The sequence below is a fragment of the Psittacula echo genome (genome assembly GCF_963264785.1).
Source record: "Psittacula echo genome assembly, chromosome: 6".
In the NCBI taxonomy this organism is placed as follows: Eukaryota; Metazoa; Chordata; class Aves; order Psittaciformes; family Psittacidae; genus Psittacula; species Psittacula echo.
The window spans coordinates 45,884,843-45,902,054 of NC_137743.1; the positions used below are offsets into that span (position 1 = coordinate 45,884,843).

At 52.0% G+C, this 17,212-nt stretch overlaps 2 protein-coding genes across 2 annotated transcripts in view; one reads left to right on the forward strand and one right to left on the reverse strand.

The window, feature by feature from the left end:
• ADAMTS14 (ADAM metallopeptidase with thrombospondin type 1 motif 14) overlaps window positions 1-8,874 on the forward strand; it is a gene marked incomplete at both ends in the record, with an annotated part of 33,443 nt that extends 24,569 nt beyond the window's left edge. The window contains 14 exons of the mRNA XM_080621358.1: window positions 668-800; window positions 934-1,047; window positions 2,395-2,543; window positions 2,770-2,945; window positions 3,765-3,898; window positions 4,110-4,233; window positions 4,364-4,447; window positions 4,605-4,768; window positions 5,412-5,577; window positions 6,219-6,351; window positions 6,494-6,701; window positions 7,071-7,197; window positions 7,639-7,749; window positions 8,531-8,874. Coding sequence (XP_080477484.1) covers window positions 668-800; window positions 934-1,047; window positions 2,395-2,543; window positions 2,770-2,945; window positions 3,765-3,898; window positions 4,110-4,233; window positions 4,364-4,447; window positions 4,605-4,768; window positions 5,412-5,577; window positions 6,219-6,351; window positions 6,494-6,701; window positions 7,071-7,197; window positions 7,639-7,749; window positions 8,531-8,874 — 2,167 coding nt within the window. The remainder of the gene's footprint in view (window positions 1-667; window positions 801-933; window positions 1,048-2,394; window positions 2,544-2,769; window positions 2,946-3,764; window positions 3,899-4,109; window positions 4,234-4,363; window positions 4,448-4,604; window positions 4,769-5,411; window positions 5,578-6,218; window positions 6,352-6,493; window positions 6,702-7,070; window positions 7,198-7,638; window positions 7,750-8,530) is intronic.
• Window positions 8,875-13,339: 4,465 nt separating this feature from the next.
• On the reverse strand, window positions 13,340-16,959 carry LOC308223249 (steroidogenic acute regulatory protein, mitochondrial-like; the record flags this gene model as incomplete). The annotated part of the gene is made up of 7 exons (XM_080622005.1): window positions 13,340-13,441; window positions 13,580-13,673; window positions 13,879-14,063; window positions 14,900-15,058; window positions 15,613-15,755; window positions 16,500-16,622; window positions 16,896-16,959. 7 exons carry the CDS (start codon window positions 16,957-16,959, stop codon window positions 13,340-13,342), a joined length of 870 nt encoding a protein of 289 aa, XP_080478131.1.
• Window positions 16,960-17,212: the final 253 nt, after the last annotated feature.

A 17,212-nucleotide genomic window follows, 5' to 3' on the forward strand; every position in this document is an offset into this window, starting at 1 on the left:
TTCAGATGGTGAGATTGCCTGCATTTTGTACCCAGCAGCTCCTGCATGAAGCAAGCAGTGGACAAGTCCCCATTCGGACTGCTTGTTTTGGCCAGAATAGTAAAAATGGGTCCTTGGGAAGTTATTTTCCCTTTTTCTCCTACTAACAGCTTTGGTTCCTTGCTTGAGTCTGAGTTCATTTTGGGATGTGGAGGCTGGAGGCAAATAGGAGCCTGATGAAAGCTGGGGTTGTCAACAGAGCAGTAATTTGAAGCTCTCTGCTGGTGAAGCCCACATCCAGATGTCAGATATTTTGCCATTTGCTATGGGCAGCCTGTGTGGTTTCCCCTTTAGGCTATAAAACGTTCTGTGCTGCATAATAAGGTGTAGAAACGGGCCACGAGGCTTCTGTGTGTCAGGGCCAAGAGCAGCAGGAAAGCAGGTGGCAGTGGTAGTACCCACTGGCGCCAGGGTGCTCTTTTCCCTAGGGAGCTGCAGGCAGTGGAGGGATGCTTGTCTTTAGGGAACTCTGCACAGTTGGTCTTTGCTGGACACGTTTTCCAGTGGTTAGCATCAATGTCAAGATAAATCAGATTTCTCAATATCTGAATTGGAGAGAGAGCTGGAGGTGAGGGAGGGTGTGAAGAAGAGAAACCTTCCATATCTGTTTTGCCCTGCATCTCTGCAGCTCTTATGACTGCCTCCTGGATGACCCCTTTGAGCACCAGTGGCCCACACTACCCGAGCTGCCAGGTATTAACTACTCCATGGATGAGCAGTGCCGCTTCGACTTCGGAGTGGGCTACAAAACGTGCACTGCGGTGAGTAGGGGTTGCATGGCCACATCGCCAGCCCCCAGGACCCCCAGCCAGGCGCTGTGGGGCAAGAAGGGGTGCTGTGAGCCTGCTGGGACATGCCGCTGCTGTCCCAGCCCAGCTCCTCTGTGCTCCCCAGTTCCGCACCTTTGACCCCTGCAAGCAGCTGTGGTGCAGCCACCCAGACAACCCCTACTTCTGCAAGACCAAGAAGGGGCCACCCTTGGATGGGACTGAGTGCTCTCCAGGCAAGGTAGGGGCTGGTCCTTCATGTCGCCTTCTTGGGAGGAGACAGTGACACCCTTGAGGGCAGCAGTCAGTGGGTGCCCATTCTTAGCTGGTACCAGTTCTTAGCTGGCATTACTCCTTATTTTCCCCAGCCTATGCTCAGATGAGGACTTTGCTTTTCTTCTGATCTGCCTGCTTCTGCAGAGAAGCAGGGCTGTTTTGTCACCTGGCAGAAGAGCAATGCCGTCATTGCACATACAATGTCACGATGGCATCAGCTTTTACGTTAGGATCTCTTAGCATGCCTGTTAGCACAGTATGAAAGTGTGGATACATTGGAAAAGCTGCTGGCCCATGTAGGTTTTGGGTGGTTCTTTGCCAGAGAATGGCTGAATGCAAAGTATCCAGCACCTTATGATGAGTATCTGTATAAATTCCAGCAATGTCGCTAAGAATGCAGTCTTCTCGAATGCTTCAAGGATGCTTTGCTTAAAGGTTCCAAAATGAGGCTTTTTGAAATGCGTACAGATGTTTTACATGTTGTGCTGGTACGTGGCTCCAGGTGACTGCAGCATCTACACCGGGAGGTCCATGGGCTGGTCAGTGTTTTGCCTCTTCGGGGACCTTCCCTGCATCTGTCGCAGTGGCCACTGAAGGCACTGTTGGCTTTTTGCCAGGGCTGGAGTTAAACCCTGGGTCTGGGTGCCCACGGGGTGATGCTGCAGCTTCGTGCCAGGCATAGTTACATGCCTGGGAAGAAGTGCAGAGCTCTTTATTTTGCTTACCAAAACCAAACCAGCTTGCTGCTGTGCTCCATGCAAAATTTGGGCTCATCCCCAGGGCTGATCCAGTCCTGGATCCAGGTGTAATTCGCTGCCTGTCCAAGGATCAGCATGGATAGAGGAGTTTGGTTGCAGACAGAAAACCAGTCCAAAAGCTCAAAAATGCAGTGTTACAAAAAGAAATCCAAAGGGATTTGTTTTGCAGAGGGATCTATGCCAGGCTTGTGCCTTTAGTAGCCTTTTGCACAGGTCTGTCCTCCATCTGTGCAGCTGCATGGCTCGCGTATCATATATGGAGCAAATCAAACCTCCTCCATTGCCCTCTTTTCCAGCTGTCGCTTGAAAAACCAAAACACTTGTGAACAAGTGAACCCCAGAGAAAAACACAACAGTATAATCCAGCTGCCAGCTTCCCAGCTGATGTAAACCACCACTGTGCAGGCTTTTCTATATCAGATTCAAGCACAGATGTGTTGGGAAGTTGCCCTGCTTATTCCTGTTCCTCTGCTGCGTTTTCTTCTGTGAGTCCCAGCTGTAGAGCTGTGCTGGGCTCTTGGAGCAAAGCCACCCGTCTTTCTCTTCCCTTCTAGTGGTGCTTCAAAGGTCACTGCATCTGGAAGACATCGGAGCAGCCTTATAGCCAGGATGGCAGCTGGAGCTCCTGGTCCAAGTTTGGCTCATGCTCCAGGACCTGTGGTGGAGGCGTGCGCACTCGCAGCCGGAGCTGTGACAACCCACTGTACGTTTGGTCTCTGCCTCCGTCTCTTTCAGCGGGGGTAAAACAAAGTGGCTGAGAGCCAGAGGTTCCTTGCTCTTCTCCTTATGCGCTCGCTTGGCAGGGATGGGGACGTCTGCTCCTGTGTCATCTGTGCCATGCAGTTGGGCACTGAGCTGTGTTGTGCTTGAACAGCATTCTCCGCCCCCCAACCCCGACACTCTTTCAACCCACCTGCTTTATTTTCCAGCCCAGCATATGGTGGGCGTCACTGTCCAGGATCCACCTACGAGTACCAAGTGTGCAATGCTGAGGAGTGCCCAGGGCCCTACCAGGATTTCCGTGCCCAGCAGTGCTCCAAGCGGAACTCCTACTACACCCACCAGAACAGCAAGCACTCCTGGCTTCCCTATGAGCATCACGACGGTGAGCGGCAGCAGGTCCTAGCAAAGGAGCGGTAGCCAAATTGCCTTCTCCCCTGGACTAGGCTGCACTGGTGGCCATCACCATGGAATGGAGACTATGCCAGCTGCACAGATGTTGGGTTGTGGAAAGCTCCTGAGGTGGAAACTAGAGTGCAGTAAACCAGCATCAAGCAGCCAGGTCTTTAAAATCAATCTCTTATGCTTGCCCTCAGGTGACCCATAGGGAACCCAGATGTACTCTGGTTCGTTCTGTCTCAAAGTGCAGCAGAGTTGGGCTGGGATCAGCCAATGTTCAAACATCTCCCTGCTCCTCCTGTGCTAGGAAAATGAGAGCCTCATGTAATGGTAGCCAGAGATAACTCTGCTACTTTAAAAGTTTTATCTCTGCTTTCTTTGTGCTTTGGCACGCAGAGGACTTGTTTTCCTTGGAGACGGTGGGGTGATGGCCCTGCCTGCTCGCTCCCGGAGCCACAGTGGGGGAGCGTGCTGCTCCAGGCTGGGATGGGAGCCAGGTCTGTCTGCCTGGCTTGGTATTCCTCATGCACACAGCCAAGTGTCTTGCATTGTTGTATCTCGTAGCATGTCCTGTCCAGCCGCCTTCTCTTAATTTTCTGAGTGTGCTGGGCAAAAGTGCAGACTCTTGAGCAGCAAAAAGATGCGGCAAAATAAGGCTTATGAATAGGCTGGGCTTTGGAAATCTGGCTGTGCTCAGGGTTACAAGCTGAGATGGGTTTCTGTCTTCAGTCACCCTAATGTATTTCCACACACACCCCTTTTTTTTTCCCCTCCTTTTTCCCCTTTACTTTTTATTTTGCCTCAGATGCTCAGAAGTGTGAGCTGATCTGCCAGTCCGAGGGAACGGGGGATGTGGTCTTCATGAATCAGGTCGTTCATGATGGTACCCGGTGCAGCTACCGAGACCCCTACAGCATCTGTGTCCGTGGCGAGTGCGTGGTGAGGAGCTGACAGCTGCTGCATGACTGTCTCTGTCCTTTGCCTGTCCAGGAGAAAGCTTGTGCATCCCCTTGATCCACTCACTACCCCTTGGGGATGCATGTTTTAGCCTGGGGACTGACCCTAAGGGCAGCAAAGGGCTATGAGGATGGTGCAGCAATGAGAACGGCTGCAGACACGTAACTCTCCTTATCTTCTCCACGGGTGACAGCACGTTGGCTGTGACAAGGAGGTCGGCTCCCTGAAGCAGGACGACAAGTGTGGGGTCTGTGGAGGGGACAATTCCCACTGCCGGACCGTGAAGGGCACGCTGGCCAAGACCCCGAAGCAGCCAGGTGAGCAGGCTGAATGGATTTGGGAGTGGCTTTGGTCAGAATCAGCTGGATTCACATGTGGATGTGAGTGGGTGTGTGTCTGGCTGGAGAACACCTGCCTTTTCCCCCATCTTTTCTCCTTCTCTTTCAGCAAGTGTTTTGAAGATGTTTGAGATTCCGGCTGGAGCTAGGCACCTTCAGATAGAAGAGATGGAGCCAGCATCCCATAGCATTGGTGAGTATGCTAGAGTTCACCTCTTCCTTCATCCACTACCTTTTTCTTAGCTGTATTCTGACAATTCCCACCCAACGGGTCTTATTAGGGTCATTCCAATCCGTCAAAGGCAGTGACCAAAGGAAATGATGTTGAAATACCTCCTTTTTTCCTCCAGCTGTTAAGAATCAAGCCACGGGTAACTTCGTCCTTAATGCTAAGGGCAAAGAAGCGAAAAGCCATGTGTTCATTGAGATGGGATTGGAATGGGAATACACTGTTGAACATGGCAAGGAGAGCCTGAAAACCAGTGGTCCTCTGCATGAGGCCATCAGTGTTTTAGTAAGTCTGGTTTACACATGCTCTGTGGGGATGGGGTGACCATTACCCAGTGGTATAGAGAGGGAAGGTGGTCTGTGATGGGATCTGGGAGGTGATGGAAGGACTTTGGTAGAGAAGGGATATAGGGCATGTCATTAAAACTGGGTTAATGAGCTAGCCAAAAGCAAGGAGCAGTGAGCTGCGTGCAGGAATGGCATAAGGATATATCACTTGGGTGCTTGCCTTTGAGGCTTACCATGCAGTTGCTTACGACTCCATATCTCATTTTAGTTATACTGGTATTTTGTGTAGTTAGGTATTGGGTTTCCTGGGTGTCTGGGGAAGGATAGGTCTGCACACTCCCTTCTATCCCCGTGGGCAGTGCTGGCTTTGGGCATTGACTGTGAATCTGCAAGTCAGAGGAGAGGTGAGGGGCACACGACCCAAGGCTGGAGAGTTGGGCAGTGTTTTACTCCACAGCTGGAGAGGTGTGTTCTTGAAGGGTAAATTCTGCATTCAGAGCCCACCTAATCATGTTTGAGGTAGTAATGGGGTTTGTTTCTCCTACTTTTGTGTGTACTGTGCCATTGTTCACTTCTTTCTGTTTCGACGGCCTCCTCTTCCCTTCTCCTTCCCCCTCTTCAATTGTCCTCTCTGCCCACAGGTCATCCCTCAGGAGGAGGAGGCAAGGAGCAGCCTGATGTACCGGTACATCATCCATGAGGACCTGCTGCCCATAATTGGAAACAATAATGTGCTGCTGGAGGAGATGGATTCCTATGAGTGGGCCCTCAAGAGCTGGTCTCAGTGCTCCAAGGCGTGTGGAGGAGGTAGCTTTCCCTTTGTAGCAGCCTACAGCGTGTGCCTGGGAGGGTGCTTGGGTATGTTAGGCAGTGCGTGAGCCCTTTGGAACATCTCTGGCTTGGAAACATGCAGATGCTGTTTTAAAGTGTTTCTCAACAAGGTCACGTTGCAAGGCTTTAGACTTAGACTTGGTACTGCTTGGAGGCCTGGCTTTCTTCTCCACACCCATACCTGTGTTCTTTGCACCTCTGTAATTTGGGGGATCTACCGCACAGGAATATAAGTGTTAAAAACCATTATTGCAGAGCAGTTTAGATGAGCATTTTATCACAGAATCGTAGAATGGTTAGGGTTGGAAAGGACCTTAAGATCATCTAGTTCTCCTTTGGACAGATGTCTTATGAAAACAGGCTTATGTGATCATGTTTGCACACCCGTGTCTGTCTATCCATGTACCTGCTATGATTTTTTTAATTCCTTGGCTGTTTTTAAGTGGATTTGAGCCAAGGAATCTTGCTCCTTAAGCCTGGGTGAAGTGCTGCTTGGGTCCCACCTGGGTGGTGACATCTGAGAGCACACGTCCTGCAGGGATGCAGGAGAGAGACTGAGTGGGGAGCTGGTGGGAGCCCACACCCGTTGCCTCACCACCCATGCTGTGCCCTGCCAGGCATCCAGTACACCAAGTACGGCTGCCGGCGGAAAAGCGACAACCGGATGGTGCATAGAAACTTCTGTGACAATGGCAAGAAGCCGAAGCCAATCCGACGGCGCTGTAACCTCCAGGAGTGCTCCCAGCCAACGTGAGTAGACCCTGGCCTGCCCGAGGTGTTTTCATCTCCTCTGTGGGGGTATTGTGGGCTGCTTTGGGAGTGTACCAGCAGCTTCCTAGTGTGGGCATCTCCTCTAACACCTTTGCCCTATCCATCTTCTCCCCGCTGGCAGCTGGGTGGCCGAGGAGTGGGGCACCTGCAGCAGGTCCTGCGGCAAGCTGGGGGTGCAGGCACGGGTGGTGCAGTGCGTGCAGCGCCTGCAGGACGGCACCAACCGCACCCTGCATACCAAGTACTGCCTTGGGCAGCGCCCCGAGACGCGCCGGCCCTGCAGCCGCCTGCCCTGCCCTGCTCAGTGGAGGACGGGCGCGTGGTCCGAGGTGAGCTGGGAGGGGTGGGGAAGCCCTCCGTTGAACAGCAGGGTCAGGAGGAGGGTACAGGAGCCGGGTGTGAAGGCCAGGTGCTTATGGAGCAGGCTGCTCCTGTGCGGGTGGTGATAAAGATAAAAGAGCCAGTGATGTTTTCACTGAGGTTTGTGGGGAAACTCAGACAAGAGATAACATCGCTGTGCACCCCAGTGCAGCGCAGGGAGGGTTTGCTGTAAAGGGAGAGGGAAAGCCCGTATTTGAAAGCACCATCCACCTGAGGAGTTGTATGTGCCAGTACTTGTGAATACTTGCCCTCGGGTGGCTGTCAGGGCACGCTGGTTTCCTCACCCCGTCACCGACTGTCTGTGTGTCTGTGCGCAGTGCTCGGCCAGCTGCGGGGAAGGCGTCCAGCAGCGGCAAGTGGTGTGCAAAGGCAGCGAGAACAGTGGGCGCTGCGAGGGGGACAAGCCGGAGGCTGTCCAGGGCTGCCACGTGGCCGTCTGCCCGGGTGAGAGGAGGAGCAGGAGGGGGTGGTGCTTGCGGGGGGCATGCGCTGGCAGGGACCAACCTTCATGCTTTCCTCCAGCCCGTCTCAGCTTCAGGGGGATGCCGGCAAAAAAGGTTGGGTTGAACATCCCTGATGCTGCTGGCAGAGAAAGGGTTGAAGGCCAGCCTAAATACTGTTACTTTGCTGTTCTGGGCTGTGATATTTGCTGTAGATGGTGTTGGGTTTTCTGGCAGTTCAGGGATGTGATAAGCTGAAGGATACAATGGGGATGGGCACCCTGGAGTTCACCTTGGGTTTTTTTGGGTGGCTTAAGTGCTGGGCCAACTGGCTGCTCATTTTTAAGGATATCCCTTAAAACAAAAAAATCCCCCACCCTACTTAGCTATTTCGAGTGCCCCCAGCCTCTTGTGGCAACTGGACATCGTGGTGCTTTCTCCACAGAGAAGCTGTCCGGCATCACCACCAGTGCTGACGCCAGTGACCATGGCATGTCCAAAGGACAGCGGATGCCTCAGGATGGAGACAAAAACCCTGTTAGCAAGATCTCCTCTAGTAAGTGTCCCTCCTCAAGTGAGGGTGATGCTCCCAGGGGCTTCTGCAGCTCTCCATGAAAACACAGGCGGGTTGGAGAGAGGACGCACATCCAGCAGTGGTTCTGGGGAGCTCTGCCCTCTGCTGCTGCATCCTTGATGCCTCTGCTTGCAAAGCCTGCTGCTCGGTTGCCATCTTGTGGAGTCTGGGATCTTGCAGCTTCCACTGCCTTTGGCTGGGTACTGTGTTGCACTTCCCTTTGCCTCCTGCATTTTATGCCTTTTCCTTTTTACCTTGAACTTTTTTTCAGCCTGCATCAGTAAGGACATGGCTTCTGGTTTTTGCCCCTTGCTCTAAGCAAGGGTTTGCCTTGGAGCTCTTCGTAGGTGGCGTGAGATGTGTCACTATCTAGTTTAAGATGCTGATTTGGAGCATCGCTTACACTCTGCTCTTTTCTCCTATGCACAGAAACCTTGAGCACTTTGCTTTGTTTTCCAGCTCCCTCATTCCCCTTTCCTGTACAAACATTGCCAGAGTTGCTGCCTGGGGCAGACAGCAATAGTAGGTTTGACAGCACCCTGCAAAGGGGGTGGAAGTGCCTGAAAGTGCTCAGAAAACGTGTGGATGAGGCCCTTAGTGACATGGTTTAGTGGTGGACTTGGCAGTGCTGGGGTAATGGTTGGACTTGATGATCTTAAAGGTGTTTTCCAACCGAGAGCTGATTCTGTGATTGGAAGAGTGCAGTGGTGGGAGCAATGCCATTGTCTTTCATTCTGCCTGACTCTGCTCTGTCCTTCTCCAGGGGAACCCTGCCTTGGGGACAAGTCCATCTTCTGCCAGATGGAGGTTCTGGCTCGCTACTGCTCCATCCCTGGCTACAACAAGCTCTGCTGTGAATCCTGCAGCAAGAAGGCATCCTCCACCACCAGCTCGCCCCCTGCCACCGGCCCCAGCGCTCTCTTGGGAACTACTGCTCCCAGCCCTGCTCCCCTCCTCTCCCCCTCTGCCCTGAGGGGACCCCAGGGGAGCCCCCCAACGATGCCTCAGGCTGAGCCAGCTGCCAGTGGAGGGATGCCCAGCAGCGGTGCTTTACCTGGGGGGCTGCCAGCCCCGAGTGAGCCGGGCAGGGACCAGGCAGCCAGGTAACCCCTCAGGACACCTCCTCATGGGGCAGGGGAAACCTTTACCTGCCTCCCGCCCTCTCCTCCTCCTCCTCTTTTTCCTCTTTTCCTCCACCTCCCAGTGATGGTTTTCATGGATGGCACTGCTGGGTTTGGAAACGACCCAGTCACCCAGAAATTGCCAGGAAAACCACTTCTTTCCCAAGATCCCCCTTGCCTTCCCAGCTGTGGCATGGTTTTCTACTGTTGATAGCGCCACAGAAAAAAAAAGGCAAAAAGGAGCAAAGAAAGCATCGGCGGCTTGGCTGCGGGTAGACAGGCTGCTTCCTCCCAGGGTGCTAAAAGGACTGGGAGGCTGTGGGCTTTAATGTTGCTTTTTCCTTCCCCCTGCCCCAAGCAGCAACACCAGGTGTGCTGGACAGAAGGGTCCTGGAGGATGCTGGGAATATGGGGGGGGCAAAAGCAACCAGAGGTAGGTGGAAAGGTATGGTGGGTGGGAATGTGGGGAAGTGCCCAAACTACCACCCTGGGCTGTCGCTGTTGGGGTGGAGAGTTTGGGAAACATGTCTGGGGGAAGATGGAGAATAAGAAACATAGACCAGCTTCTGTCTTTCATTGCAGGATAGGCAAGAGATGGTCCAGGCAACATTAACAGGAGCAATAAGAATAAGGTGAAAGACCAAAAATACATGTAAAAAATGCCTGTCACCTGGTGGTGACTTTTTAGCCGATACTGTCATTGGCCAGCCTTGAGCTGATACCAGTGCCTGGCCTCCCCAGGACCACCAGCCTGATCCCTGCACTCTGGTACCCAGTGCCTGTGGGGCATCAACACCTTTTGGAGAGAAACAGGGATGACTGGGAAGCCAGGAGTGGATTTTAGGGGCAGTTACAAAAGAAGGAGAGAGGATGATTCATCTGCATCTTTTTTAACGGCATTAATCCTCCCATTTCACTCCCTCCCGTGGAACAAAAATTAACTGTGCCAAGTACAAAATGTATGCACAGCACTTTAGGAGCCTAGAGCTGCACACACCCTGCTTGGTGTCAGGATAGCTCCAGGCACAGGGTCTGCCTGGAGCAGTTACAGTCCTCAAAACCTCCCCAAAGCAGGGTCAGGTGATATGCTGTGTCCCTGAAGACACAGGCATGCTGTGGTTTTGGTGATATGGGGTGTGCATTCTCCCAGATGAGGGTATCCAGCACCTCCACGTGCAGTTGCAGGGGAAGGTGGGCTTCTGTGGGGATGAGTGCTGGCAGGGAGGAGGTTTTGGGGTGAGAGGGATGCAGGAGGGCAAGGCTTGGGAGATCGACCAGTCTGGCATTGCAAAGCATGATCTCTTGGGAGTATGTGCATGGTTGTGGGTCCATCCGCTGGCCCTGGCAGTGCTGCCTTTGGCCATCTGAGGAGCAGGACAGGGCATCTCTGTGGGCTGTGTTGGGCAAGTTCTTCAGGTGTCTGGGGCTTGCTGGTGAGGTGGCCCAGGGTGCTTGGCATGTACTGAGAGCCTGTGGGTTTAGGGCATGCTGCTGTTTGAGCCTGGTGTTTTCTGTGCTGTTGGTGCTGTCAGTGCTGTCGAAGCACTGCATTAATAACACTCATGTGGCCGCAAGAAACTTGAGGTTGGGGCATCTCAGAGGAGCTCATGTCAGTGTGCATACCTTTGCTGGTTTGATGTAGGTTGTGGTGGGGGAGAGGTAGAGGTACATGCTCTAGTTGAAATGAATGGATACCCCTGTGCATTTCTGATGTTTTAAGCTTTGGACTCCTTCTGCAAAGCTCCCCTGGAGCTATCCAACAGTTAAAAAAGGGCTGAAGAGATGTTAAGGCTGCAGATTGTGCACTCTTCTGTCTCTGGATCGTCTCTGAATCAAGGCTGGATGAGCATTCATCTAACTACTCTTATAAGCACCTGAGATACGAGCTCCCTGCCTCTTGGGTGCTGCCCTTTGGCATTAAGTGGGCTTCACAAAAAGTGGAACGAAGCCACACATCTGTCTGAGCCAATAACCAGCACACCTCGTGGGAGTGGATGGATGGAGGGATGCCGATGAAACACAGCGGTGGGGTGCCCAGGTCCAAGGCTTACAGGTATTAGTACCCATAGGATCAACAAGATGCTGTGGATGTACGAGGGTGGGATTCATCCCTCAGACCACTGACACCGCTGCAGTACCCCGTGCCAGCCTATCCACCATCACCACCCTCCGTGGGGGTAAGCATTTATTTATTGTGCCAAAGATAATGCTTCGTTTACTCTTCGACAAGCATCTCTCCCTGGCAGCAGGAGCTGGGGCCCGTGCAAGCTGTCCCACACCCTATCCTGCTGCTGGAACAGCCCTGGGCTGGCTCGGGGCAGAACTGAACTTGCTTTGCCTTTCACTGCCCAAAGCAAGGCTTTTCTCAAGCATTCAGCCCCGTGCCCTCTGGTCTTTTGAGCCATTGAATAAAAACAAAACCTTACCCTGTCAAAAAAGGGCTGTAATGTCTCCAGGGTGCAGTATATGTGTGTGCATGCATGCATGCATACTCACTCCTTCCTCCCAGGCTCTCGGCTGCACCCCTCCCTTCAGTGCTGTCCTGGGGATTAGTGCTTGACTGTGTTAGGACTATTTGCGGTGGTTCCTTGTTATACCTCGGAGGAGAGCTGTGGCTCAGGGCTGGCCCAGCCCCTTGCTACCCGCAGCCAGGGCCCCTGGGGGGGGCCTTCGGGGCAAGGAGGCTGTGCTGCAGGTGCTAAACGCCGCCTCTACCTGAGAGAGGTGGGTGAGATTTAAAACAGGGTGCGATAACTTCCTCTCTGCCACACTAAGTGCTCTGGGGGGTGATGCTGCAGGGCTGGGACCCAGCCCTGGGTGCTTGTTCCAGGAGAGTGCAAGAAGCGCCTAGGGCAGGCTAAGGTTGGGTTGCTTCTTGCCATGCAGATGCCACAGTGCATGGAAAGCTGTGGCATGGCGGTGTAGTGCTGCGATGACCCAGCTGCCAGCGGGGATTTGGTGCTGTCACTGGGAGGAGAGGGTGTGTCTGGTCCTCCGCATCCTCCTGGGCTCGGCAGATGCTCCAAGTCATTCCTGTGATGTAACCTTGTCCAATGTCACAATGATGTATAAAGTTTTGTACATACGAGATTCAGAGCTTTTTAACTTTTAATATTTATTAATTCTGTTGGATTCTTTTTTTTTTTTTTTGAACTCTAACATAATGTAAAAAAAAATAAAATCACATCAGAATCTCTTTCTGTTGATTTATTTGGGGGATGGGCATGTGAGAGGCATGAAAACACGAGTGTGACCTGGTGTGGTGGTTGAAATGGTTTTCACACAAGCCACAACCTCTTTATTTTATTTCAACCCAGCCACTGGTCCTTACCAGCCAGAGTTTCATGTAGCTATTTTGAGATGATTTCCCCCCACCTTAAATAAGACAAAGACTTAGCAAAACACACAGATGTATAAATTACAAGCACCCTGCAGTGGCTTTAATAACATTCTGAGATATGCAGCTGCTCAGTTTCACTCTTGCAAGGCTTGTTTCTAGCTGTGGTTGGTAGTGGCTTGACGGTACAATGTGCTTCTTCCCAGGGCGCAGAATAATGTCAGGATCACGGGACCAGCCATCCCTGCCGCTGTAAAGGCCTGTGGGTGTGGGATGGCTGGTAATCTCCTGGGGATCCTCCTAGGATAAAACCCAGCAGGGGGTTTATCATGCTGCAGGTCTGCAGTGACAAGCTCCCTTAAATTGGTGGTCCTCGAGGGCATGATGCTGTGTTACAGGATCACGAGGCTGAGTCTGACCCTGATGCTGCCTTTTCTATTAGCTGCTTTCTGCCGTGCTGTGCTGTGCCAATGCCTCTCATGTTGCAGTACACTAAGTCAATTGGACTGATGATGGAAAGTACATTTCTGAAGCCTTAGGACATGGCTTTTGTGTCATATGCCTGCTCTGTCTATGCCTGCTACTGTTGGTAATGCAGGAGAAAAACCTCTATATATGTACTTATACACACACATAAATATATAGCTTAGCCATTGCAAAAATTACTAATAAAGATGTGTTACTGGTTCAGGCCAAGAAGAACCCCTGAGCTTGCACTGACAACTCATGCTATGGTCAGGTAATAAAGAACCTTGAAAATGTTTTGGTAGCATCTCCTTTCTCCTGTGTATGGCAGGGAGGAGCGATGGCAAGCACCAGCTACTGTAGTTGCTCGTTGGCAAGGTTTGTGCAAGGGCTTTTAGGTAACCTCTAATGCAAGGCTCAGTGTTGCCTCAGTTGTCTCAATTTGCAGGTGGTCTGCTCCATCCCTGAAGCAGAAGCATGATGCTGGGTGAAGGATGTCCTCCATGCTTGGGATTGCTTGGTGGGTGCACACTCACCCTGTTGCTGGTAGCTGTAGATCCTTGATTGTGGCAGCAATGAGCAGGACAAGAACGGGTCTCCTGCTCAGGCTGTGTTCCTTGTGGTTGGACAGAGTGCATCCTTCTGCAACTCAAGGGCATGCAGTGGTAGAGAGGTGCCGGCCTAGGTGCTTGATGAAGTCTGCTTGGGACTGCGGCAGGACACGGTTAATGACAGACTTGGGGATCCAGCCCTTTGGGAGAGAAAACACCCCAAATTTGGTCCCACTGGGTCAAAGAGTGGGAGCACCCATCCCAGGGAGGAAGGTGCATTTGCACACTGGGATTCGTATCCCTTGCTGTCCCACCCCAAGCAACATGTAAGCACTTGCCTTCAGGTCCATGCTCAGGAGCCAGGTGAGGCGGGTATGACTGGGGTCCCCTGCCAGTGGCTGCAGAACTATGCAGCTCAGCTGGGACTCGGCCCTGTGGTGGGCAAGGGAGCAGGCAGTTAAGATGAACCCCAGGGGGAACAAAACAGGGCAAGGAGATCCAGAGCAAACGCAAGAGGGAGGTAGCTCTTGGCATGCCTCCCTTGCTGTGCCTGGTGCAAACATTCATGGCTGCAGCAGTGGTCTCCTCCCTGCAGGGACACGGTACCCTGTGATGGTCATTTCTGGGGCGGCTTTACCTGATGCACCCTTCCTGTAGGGGCAGCTTCTCGATGTGGGTGGCAGTGCCCACCAGGTAGATGGCTGTCTCCTTCCTCCCACGGTGCCGCACGCTGATGAAATCCCGCTGGCCCACCAGGTTGCCTGGGCTGGGAGCGGTGACTTCGTGTGTCACCAGTGTGTCCGTTCCAATACGCTGCAGCACCTACCAGAGCAACGAGTGCCCCAGAGATTAGGCTTCTTGTGGCTACTCCTCTTGAAACATCCCTGGCACCCCCTTACCTGTGCCCAGGGGACATTAAACCACCTCTGGGACAGCATCATGGAGTGGCAGCATGCGCAGAAACAGCAGAAAGGTGGTAGCTTAGGACTGGCATCTGGTGATAATTAAATCCCAGTCCCTTGTGCGTTATTAAGAGGGAAAGTGGGTGATTTTATTTTGCAGCTTTTTTCATATGGGCTGGGACTCTGCTATTTCTTTTTTTGAAGGGACAGGGAAGTGGTAGTAATAAATAAGCAGAGGCTGGGTAGCATCTGAGCCAGCCCAGGTAAGCTGGGGAGGCTTTCTGAGTCTGGCAGTTTGCTTAGTGATGCTGTGATTTGGCAGCTGAGTAATAAGGCAAATCCTCAAAAGAAGCCCAAGGCAACACATAAGCTTCCTGGGGGTGCCCCCGCAGTGTGATATATTTGGTTTTGCCTCATTTTTTGAGCTGATTCCCCTGAACAGCTTCTTCCCTCACATTAAAGTCTGAGCAATGTCAGAGTCCCCCAGAGTGGAAAAACCTCTGTGACCAGGCACTGTGTGGAAAAAAGCTTGGAAACAACACGTTTCTCAGTGCCATGCCAGTAAAGCACGTCTTCTCTCCCTGGGCTGATATCCTGCTCTTGCAGGATTCAGGATTATCTTTAATCCTTCAGCAATCTCAAACCTCTCAATAAATATGATTTTTTTTTGATGCTAGCAACCCTGGCGATGCAAATTATCTGATGTCTGCCCATGATGGTATAGCTCTGCCTGTGGTGCATCCCTCCCCACTTTACCTTCACCGCACTGATGGCTGGGTTCCACTGGGGCATTTGCTCAATCCTCTCGAACAGCTCCTGGTGCAGCCGTGCCACTGGCATAGGCAGGACCACTTCAGCCCGAAACACCTTGCCCAGCCCAGGGAGGGCAGTGCTGGACATGGTGGCCCCGTTGTCCTGGGAGAGCAGAGAGCCTGCATCAACCCCAATGTCCTGGGAGGCACTGGCTATGTGCTGAAATGCCACACCAATAAATCATCACAGTCCTGTTTTTAATCACCCCTTGGTTTACAGGCGAAAGCTGTTGTATCTAAATCATGCCACTATGATTGCTTTTTTTTTTTTTTTTTTTAAGGTCCTTTCTAGCCAAATTAAACAATTTGGCAAACACCTTAATGAACGAACACTGTAAATAATGGCAAAGTTGCAATCTGTTGGGTTTTTCTGCAGAAATGCTCCTGGCTTTCCCTGGGAACATTAATATCTGAGTTCCCCTTTCAAGCTTTTTCTTGCTATTTACTTTGCAGATTTGCTTGTGAACGTTTTTAACAAAGGCTTGCTTGGAAACCCTCTTTGCCATGCATGCCTTTGCACAGCATGTCTCCTGCACCCACAGTTTCCCTTCAAGTAGGAGGACTAAGAGAAGCTAATCTCCCCTCCCCAGACTCATTTCTCCTCCCGAGAACTTTTCTGGCATGAAGCAACAAAGGCAAGTGGTGGCTGGGTTTTACCAGCATCATTTCTGCCTGCCAGCTGGTGTGCTGCTGCAGGATGCTCAGCGCTTGCTGCAGGGCTGCTTCTCCCTGGGTGATGTAGGAGAGGTCCACACTGGAGAACTGGCTGGGGCTGCTGTCTCCAGCAGGCTCAGGGCAGGCTGCAGGAACAAGGCAGAGCAATGTGAAAAGCCCCCCCCTCCCCACCAGCTTTCCCTAACATGTGGCTGTGTGTTCAGAAGTGCAAATGGAGCTGGAGCAGAGAGTTTTGCTGACCCAAAGTCTCAGCTCTTACCATGCAACTGGTCCCCTATTGGGCGGGAGTATGGCTTGATGCAGAAAACCTTGCTCTCAGGACTATCCCTGGCATTCATTTGTGGTGTCTGTGCTGACTGCTTGGAAAGGGTTTTGAAACTGCTTTCCAAATCAATTCCCAGTAACACTGTGGTATAAATTGCACATTGCTGGGGAATTATTAACATTGCATAGGCAGCTTTTGGACCAAACTACACTTCAAAATAGTCCAGATGAATTTGCTGGGTTTGAAGTCTTTAGGTAAGTGGTGGAACTGGAGACACAGCAGACACACAACAAAACACTGAAAAGTGACTGCAACCTCTGCTAAATGCTTTGGCTGCCTGTACGGGAAGCCAGTGCAGTTTACCTTCCCAGAATCTCAGGGTTTCCCCACTAACCCAGTTTGCCATCAGTACAGGAAATGTTTTTAAGCTACTGGAGAGCCGGATACCAGCCCAGCAGTGAGAAGACAACTAACTCTGTCCCCCAAAATATGGTTCAGCTCAGATGGAGAGGGGTGCATTTTAATACACATCCCTCCATCATGTGTTGCAAGGATGTTGTGAGCAGCACTAGGAAATTTAACCAAGCACCCGGGCTGAGCTTACCTGTCTCCTTCCCCATCAGCCTCTGAATATAAGAAGGAATTCTGGAAGACAGGTGATGGGACCCTGTTACCATCAGCCCTGTTGTGTCCTTCTGTATTGCTGCAATGGCTGTTGTCTTCAACCCTAGGGAGAGATATGTGGGCTTTGGTGAGCATGGAGCATGCAAGGAAGATGCTGTGGTGCTCTGTGTCTCTGCTGGAAGCTCGTTTGGAGCTAAGACCAAGACTACCCTATGCGTGATACAACGTGGAAGAAAAAATAGATGCATAGATGTGACCATATCCAAGGAAACCTGTCCCAAGGGAATGCCCATCAGATGCAGACTTTGTATCTCCTTTAAGAATCTCTTTTCTGCCTGTCTTTTCTGAGGTTGGAGGGAAGCCAAGCAGTGCTTACCGGGCAGGTGGCGGAGGTGGTCATGGGCGATGCCACAGCACAGCTTGATGGTGGCCTGCAGCATGATGCAGGAGCAGGGCTGCTTCTGGGAGAATGCTGCATCCCAGCACATCTTTATAGCTGGCCTGAAGGACAGCACCTTATGACAGGACCATGCTTCCAGATAACAGCTGGGAATAAGGAGTACTCAAGGACAAGGCAAGCGAGAGGAGGGGCCAGAAGGAAAGGGAACACTTCTTTCTGAATAAGCAGTCCCTGCTTTTTTTCTTTCCCTTTGCAGGCAGCTACGGATGAATGCATCTCCAAGGCACAGCTGA